This window comes from Lipotes vexillifer, unplaced genomic scaffold (genome assembly GCF_000442215.2).
Source record: "Lipotes vexillifer unplaced genomic scaffold, Lipotes_vexillifer_v1.1 scaffold1114, whole genome shotgun sequence".
Taxonomy (NCBI): Eukaryota; Metazoa; Chordata; class Mammalia; order Artiodactyla; family Lipotidae; genus Lipotes; species Lipotes vexillifer.
In genome coordinates, this window is record NW_006779031.1 from 1,063,426 (window position 1) to 1,072,008 (window position 8,583).

An 8,583-nucleotide genomic window follows, 5' to 3' on the forward strand; every position below is an offset into this window, starting at 1 on the left:
TATGGAGGTGCTCAGGACTGTGCTGCTGGTCAACTGCTCCCCCGCCCCGCAATCTTCACTCCCTCGTGTTGCCCCTCACGTTGGCTATCATATTCTGAGTTAACAACAGGTTCATAATTCACCTGAGCTCAGCTAGAAAACCTCAGCTATAACCCAACACACCATGACTCCCCTTCCTTTCTTCCCACAGCATGTAATGTAAATCCAGTGACTGGCTGGAAAGACAGGAACCACTTCCTGCCTCAGCCCAAGTCAGTGACTCTCAAAAGCCTCATTGGCTGGCAGTTGCTGGGCCCTCCTTGCAAGGATCTTTAAGGAAGGTGCCTTCCCAGGGAAGCCCCGAGCACTTTCATACATTAAGAATGTTGAAAACTTGAAGCAAGCCGTTGAATACAAATTATTATGGGTTTCCATGAAGTTTTAGTTACTGCATGCAGGTGTAGGTCATGAATTTTTAAGCAATGTTGCATAGAGGGCATACTTGCCACATACGATGGAGAAATGAAAGCCATAGCATACCTATCACCCAGCCCAAAATGCAGCTTCCTGCCTGCCCGCTCTGATGAGACTGTGCTCTCAGCCTGTCACTGTATTGGAGACTACTCTGTTACTCTGAGCATTCCTTTGTAAATGTGAATCTCTGGTCTTCATATGTGTCTCTCTCTGCATTTGTACCACTTAATGTTACTTGTGGCCTTGTGTAGCATATTAATATCACCTTCGGGGACTTAGTGACACAGGCGTTTACCAAAAGTTTTGGTGTGAAATGTGACATAATTGGATCTTTTCTTATTTTTTGAGAGAAATTTGAAAAGTCAACTGTAGTTCTTTTCTAGAGGGTAGAGGCATAGTCTGTTCCTTATACAACTTTAAAAGGCAAAAATGAAAGGTCCTGGTACACCTACTGTCTCCCATTGTATGGAGGTGCTCAGGACTGTGCTGCTGGTCAACTGCTCCCCCGCCCCGCAATCTTCACTCCCTCGTGTTGCCCCTCACGTTGGCTATCATATTCTGAGTTAACAACAGGTTCATAATTCACCTGAGCTCAGCTAGAAAACCTCAGCTATAACCCAACACACCATGACTCCCCTTCCTTTCTTCCCACAGCATGTAATGTAAATCCAGTGACTGGCTGGAAAGACAGGAACCACTTCCTGCCTCAGCCCAAGTCAGTGACTCTCAAAAGCCTCATTGGCTGGCAGTTGCTGGGCCCTCCTTGCAAGGATCTTTAAGGAAGGTGCCTTCCCTGTGGCTCCCAGTTGCCTTGGGAACATGACTTACTGGCTGTGGGGAGAGCTTGTTTCTGGGAAGCAGCTACCTCTTTCCCCCTGCAGTTTTTCCAGGGCAAACAGCGGCGTATTGCTTTATGCATCCCCCTACATTGCTGATTTGTGTGTGCACCTGGAAATCCTAGTAGGTAAAAGTTGCATAATTGCTATTTTTTCAGGAAACCCTACAGCACTCCATACCAACTGAACAAGAATCAGTTGTATTTACATCACAAAGGTCTTTCTTATTCATTACAGCCCAGTGACATTCGTGGTAGTATTGGCAACAGGTATGCTATTTGAGTGATTACATACCTTTTGATAAATGTTAAGAGGAATTTGAAATAGAAGCTAAAAGAATTCCATGCACAGGCCCATCTTCATTTTGCCCCATTAGAGTTGTTAGCCTTCTTCAACATTCTGACCTGTACCCAGAAGACTGCTATTTTTGACAGATGTTAAACTTTTGATCTGGCCACCTGCCATTTATCAAAGCATGACTGTACAGCTTCAAACATGTTATTTGACTCAATTTTTAAAATATAAAGGATACCCCAAGACCTAAGAAAGGTTAAATTCCCAGGCAGAAATCTTGATTAAATGAAATATTTTAACAATCATAGTTGCAAAGCCATGGTAACTTGGTTGAGAGCATGTGGTTTAAAGTCAAATCAATCTAGGATTGTGTACTAGCTCTGTCCCTTACTAACTGAGTGAACTCTGGCATACTGCTGTACTAGTGGTTCCCAAACTTTACTCCACATTAGAATTACCTGGGGAGTTTTTAAATTATCCTGGTTGCCCAGGTTACACCTCATGCCAGTTAAATCAGAATGAGGGTGGGAGCCAGACATCAATGTTTTTCAAGATCCCCTGGTGATTCTAATGTGCATCAAAGTTTGGAAACCATTATGATACACCTTTGTGAGGCTCATTATTTGTAAATGGTAGTGATAAGAATACCTATCTCATGTGGGTTTTGTGTATACAAAAATGGACAATATAAAACTCTTAACCCACTTTTATAAGCATATAATAAGTACTCAGTAAGTGAGATCTAATTATTATTGATGATATTATTGTCAGTGGCCAGAATTTTAACTTAGAAGCACTTTGACAGTTTACTGCAGCACCTCAGACAGGAGGTGATTGCACAAAGACAAACCTGCAGCTCGGTCTGGGCTTTTATCAAAAGCTTACCAGTCCCTCAGGGATAGCTCCCTTCATTCTAACAGGGTCAAACCCCATGCGCACCTTTGGCGTTTCACTGTATCTTTAAATAAACAGCCTACAGAGATTCATTAACTTGTGTTTCTTCCCATTTCTCAATAGGAAAATTTCTGGAAATGCCATGCTACAGTTGGGCCCCTTCTTATATTGGACATTTCTGGCTGCATTTGAAGGAACAGTGTTCTTCTTTGGGACTTATTTTCTTTTTCAGACTTCATCCTTAGAAGAAAATGCAAAGGTAAAAAAGAAAAACATCATTACATCTTTTGGTATTATAAGCATGGCTTAATTTTTTTTCCATAGGCACTGGATCTATCACACATACTCTAGCTGTAATCATTTTGCAAATTATTTTTCTAAAGGTGTGGTATTTAGTTCTCACAATGTCCTTAGAACAATAGAAGTGTTGAAGTGAGAAATCACTTCCTGCATGCACGGCTAACTAGACAGCTTATGTGCAAACCTCTGGAAGCTTAACTTGGCTGTAATTTTACTAGATGAACAGAGTTCTTGGGATTTTAGACTTTGGACCCGTACACTTTGATGTGAGCAAGGCTTTTCCTGTTTTAAAAGCAGTGTCTGTCCCTTCTCAGTTCTTACTCATAGTGGCCTTCCATGCTTAGAGTGGAAGGGGGTAGCTGCCGTATGTTTGCAGTATTTGCCCAATAATTAGGGAATTCCCTTCTCTTCCTCCTTCCTTTCCACATGGGAGCATAGTGTTTTCCAGAAAAGCTACACAGATCCTGCCAGTGTCTTCCCAGCCAGTGACTACATAGGTCAGCACCTGCATTGGGGTGATTTTGCCCTGGCTGTGCTCTAGGAGAGAATTGCCAATGGGGTGAGGTCTTCTGGCAGCCACACAGTGGAAAATCAAACCCACCACCTTGTATGCTGCTTTCACTATGTTCTTTGCTATTTCTGGGCTTCCTCTTTTATGGTCATTCATTGGTTATAATCATATGAAGCAAAGCAAAGGCTCAAAAAGACTTTACTGAGTACACTGACTATGTCTAGAGCCGAGACAGTCAACATCTGTTACAGAAGTGATAGGCTCAGTGAATTTGAATGATACTTTGAAATTAGGTACTACAGTTAGAACCTCTCTAATTTGGACTAACAGAAATCAGTTTAGTATGAATCCATTAAAATTATTAATCACTGAGTAACTGCTGAGGAAATACAGATCTAGTACTTTAGAGTAGGCACATGTAGCATTTGCCAGGGAGACGGCCCTACTAAATCTCTGTGCATCCTCGGGCCAGTCCCTTCAGTTTTCCAAGTCACCTTTACCCAACAGTAAGAAGAAGAAATTCGATTTTATGATTTCTCAGGTCCCTTCAGCTTTATGACTGATTCTGTAACTCCAACTTTTTATTTTGTATTTATTTGCCACATAAATTGTATAGAGCTGACTGTACCCTCCTGCAATTCTATTGACATGGTTCATTTGCTCAGCAAAGTCTACTGGTGGTGCATGGGGAGCCTCAACCCACCCTGTGTCCAAGTCATCACTCATTTTGAGTTCATGAAGTCCAAATGAATTAGATTTTATTGTATATTGTTTGCTAAAATTACAATAAGTATAAGGACTACTATCAGCAATTAAATATAACACCATGTACGATTTGATCAAATCCTTTTTTTTGCTATTAACCTTAATTTTTATTTTTTTAAAACCTTTTACATTTCATTTTCTGTTTTAATGTTATGCATTCAGATCTTGACAGCGTTTGGTAAGCATATGTGCCATTCATTGCCATCGTTTGGGTTTATATACATGGTATCTGCTTTTCTTTGATGTGCACATGCTGACAGCTCTAATATTTACAGCCACAAAATTAGACTCTATTTTATTTGTTTTTTTATTGAGATATAATTGACATATAACATTATATTAGTTTCAGGTATATAACATAAGGATTCGATATTTCTATGTACTGAATGGTCACCACAGTAAGTCTAGTTACCCTCTGTCATCATATACTCTATTTTTAAAATGTGAGTTCATTTGTCTGCAAATTAGTCTTTATTTATACATAGAGATCTTTAGATCTATATTATAGGAAAAGCCTATATCAAACTCTTTAGATACAGGAGCCATCCAAATGAGTTGTTTTTATGAACGTTACTGTTAGTGGAATAGGGTTTTTCCTGCCTGTATCACACCAGTGTGTTCCCTGTTTTATGCTTCATGGAATCACGAAATAAACCCTACCAACCACGCATGTGGTGTACCTCTCCAAGAAAATTTAGGCTCACAGTAAAAGCCAGCATTTTGGCCTGATCTTTTGAGCAGATATTTCCCTATACAATTTATACAAAAATCTTTGGCAGTTACACTCAGGATTAAACTTGGCTGTTTATTATTTTAAGCAAGCTTGTGTATTCATGGTACATGTAATTGTTGAATGTTTTTCAGGTATATGGAAACTGGACTTTTGGAACCATTGTTTTTACAGTCTTAGTGTTCACCGTAACTCTGAAGGTTAGATTTTTATTTATTCAAATATATTTAACACCATTTTTATAATACTTTCTGGTCTTATATCTTTTTTGTCTTCTAATCTTTATTTTTACTGCGAGTTGTTATTCAGGTCTGAATGCTTACTAAAGTTATGTGTGATATTAGAAATTTGGACATTTATATACTATTTGTGATCCATTTTTTCCAGTATATTGCCTTTCCTCTTTTTTTTTAATACACCATACTTATACTGGAAATCTGTTCCTTCTTTCTTGCTATTTTTGAGATGTTAAGTGGTATATAAATGGGCTGTGTGTATGTGTGTGTTTCCATGTTAAGTACTTGAATATTTTTTAAAGTTATATTATCTGTTTAAGAATGCCAGTCCTTAAAGGAATTTGGGTACTTAAGACAGTTGAATATAGGTGTCCATGAGCAAGATATGTGTGCGAAAGAGCTTGGTAGTGATGACGTTTTGTATAATGTATTCATCACTGAAATTTACCCATATTTGTGATGAAATGCATAAGAGTATATAGCAGGTAACATACAACAAAGGCAGTTTTGGCAAAATCATTGGCATTAACATGCAGCCATGTAATAATGCTGTGTGCTGAATACTACCCTTGAGGTTCATGAGTTGGGACTCCCTTATAGTTGAAGGTATAATCAAAATTATTTTGATCATTCCAGTAATAAACACCTCACATGGGGTTCAAGAATGAGTACCTTTAAATGAATTCCAGTATGCCCAGTGGCCAGAATTAGAATTCAGAAGTATAATTTACAAAGGACCTCTAATCATTTCCCCTCTGAATTTTTATACCTGCTTCATTTCTCGTACCGAATACAACTAACATGTTTGCATTATTCATCTACTATTTCAGTAATATTTTAGGACTGCAAAAGAAAATGTTACAATTCATCTCAGTTTAGCCACTTACTATCTGGATGTCCTTGGGCAAGTGACCTCGTTTCTCAGTACTTACATTTCCTCTTCTATAAAATGGAGATAAAAGTACCACCCACCTCCCTTAGGATTTTTTTTGTGAGAAGTCAATTAGTGAATACATATAAAGCAGTTAGAATGGGGTCTGGCACATAGAATGTGCTCAGTACAATAGATGCTAGTTGTTATTTACTATTATGTCTCATAGGATCATAATTTGAGAGGGAATCCTCCCCACCCTTTTTTACCCCTGGCCTTGCATATGGCCCCAGGGCTTCCAAGCACCCTTCATAGCTAAAGTTGGCCTTGCTGCAGCAACTTTCGCCTGTCCCTCAAAATCCATCCACTCCCTCTTCTCTGCATGGGTATTACTGTGGCATGTTCCCTAGCAGCCGGAGGCTGGGAGTTCAAGACAATGTTATCAGTATCCTGTTTATAAGTGAGCAACTGTTAACAGATTGCTGAGGAGCAGGGTGTCACAGCAAGTAACAAAACACCACCTCCTCTTCAAAAATTAAATGCCCTGGATATTAGGCCATGTGGCCCAGAAATTTTAAGCAAGCAGAGTGGACCATACTTTTTATTTTTAGATTGCATTTGAAAATCCCAGGTGCCACAATCTGAAGAAACAAGCAGCCCTGGAAGAAACATGAGAGGATTAAAATCTAAGGCAACTGAAAATGTTATTAATTTAATGGAGTAGATACGGATTTTGCAATTGAAAACTTGCACACTACATAGACCCACAATCCATGGCTCCATGATGCCTGACGTGTAGAGCTAGTTGCCTTTGCATTTAGTAACCCTCATCTGTTGTGTTTGAGCTCTCACGACTCCTTTGTGTAGTTTGTCTCCTCTTCCTAGCTACTCTCTCCCTCTCCTCCTGCTTTTCGGTACCTGCCTCCACCAGCCAGGCCTTCTCCTTTTGCCGTCAGCTCCCTGACCGCCACCACTTAAGGACGCGGGGCTCCAGTCTCTGGGATGTTACCATTACCTCATTCCTTGCCCTTCCTTCAGTAGTGAGGCATCTGCAGCTGTACTTGCTTGACCACACCTCCATGCCTGTACTCCTAGAGTCTAAATGCCTGAGGGCAGAGCTCCTTGAAAAGTCTGGGTTCTGTTCTTCTAGTGCCATTCTCTTCTGGTTGCCTGGCCCAAGCTAGATCCTCCCACAGGTATCATATTGTGTATAAGTTGTCAAATACCATCAGGTACAGTTTGTACTCATCATGAAATCTCTTGTGTTGTATCCTTTCAGCTCGCCTTGGATACTCGTTTCTGGACATGGATAAACCACTTTGTGATTTGGGGTTCTTTAGCGTTTTATGTATTTTTCTCATTCTTCTGGGGAGGAATTATATGGTAAGCTACTGTACGTGTGTAATACGTAAATAACAATATACATATATAGGTACATTGTATATGCAAACATTAATTATACTTTTAAAGTCTTGATTATATAAGATGGCAAGTCTTCAATATTAATGGACTGGAAGTTACTTCTAGCCAGTAATGCTGCTATTTCAGGTAAGATTTCAAATGCAAGTATATAGACTGCACCAGTTACTCAAAAGACCTCCCTTCTGGTAGCCCCTGTCCAAATCTTCCGACCTGAAGGTGTGTAAACATCTCTCTGTGAAACGAAACTAATTTCTAGCATGACCTCCCATGTGGTTTCCAATAGAAATACTCATCCTATGAAGTTTCTACAGAATATAGTGGCCAATAGATACAGTATTATCCATTTGGACCCTGTTCTCTCTTTATGGTATATTACTCTCCTTCTTGTCACTACAGATGTGCCCAAGAGATAGAATATATATCACTTAATACTCAGAGGGTTATATTTGAAGTCACCGTCCCATTGTTTTGGGGGAGGTAAAGGTAGACTCTCCAGCTTGGATTTAAAGTTCATTCTGTTCATCTTGGTTCAGTAGATGTTTATTCAGAATCCGTTTTGTGTGAGGCACTCTATGGGATACAGAAATGAATAGACTGTACCCCTGCCTCAAGGAGACTAGAGTCCAGTGAGGAGCACATAAGCTGTGATTGGGAGAGTTATAAGGAATGAAAATAAGTTAGATTTTCATCTCCTTTCCTTACTCCCAGAGGCCTATATTTTGTTTTTTAATATCACAGTTTTCATTAATTGGTGACTTCCCCTGACAAGGATGCCAGCAGCAGAGACCAGGACTAGAGTAAGCCATAGGGTAAGATTCTAGGAGTACATATTTTCACTGGTTTGAGCAAAATCATACGTACAAAACAGTCCATATTATCACAGAGATGTGGGGACCATGTTTATGTCCCTTGAGATTTAATTAGAAGAAACTCTTACTGTTTTGGAAAGCTTTTTAAAATAAAAGCCTCAAGAAATAAAAATATGGACAACCTAATCACTTATGGAAGTAGCAGCTCCAGAAAGTATAATTACAGCATTTATTTGACACCTATATAAGTAATTTTTGAAGCAGTGAAGCTGAAGGAAGTCTGTTTTCTTTAATAATATACAAATGAATCAAAGTTGATTAACCAAATGTAATACACAATTGTAAGGTCATAATTCTGTCTAGGAACCTGTGTAATCAGTATCTGAACTAATTATGCAAAATTTCCACGAGAATGAAATGTTTCTAGCAAACTAAAGTTCCTTCACTCTTTCCAGACTATTC

The 8,583-nt window shown here is 39.3% G+C and overlaps 1 protein-coding gene across 2 annotated transcripts in view; it reads left to right on the plus strand.

Moving 5' to 3' along the window:
• The window catches only part of ATP11C (ATPase phospholipid transporting 11C (ATP11C blood group)), a 100,764-nt gene that overhangs the window by 80,932 nt on the left and 11,249 nt on the right, over positions 1–8,583 (plus strand). For both annotated transcript variants that reach the window (XM_007452066.1, XM_007452065.1), the window contains exons 25-27: positions 2,601–2,736; positions 4,918–4,983; positions 7,170–7,273. In XM_007452066.1, coding sequence (XP_007452128.1) covers positions 2,601–2,736; positions 4,918–4,983; positions 7,170–7,273 — 306 coding nt within the window. The remainder of the gene's footprint in view (positions 1–2,600; positions 2,737–4,917; positions 4,984–7,169; positions 7,274–8,583) is intronic.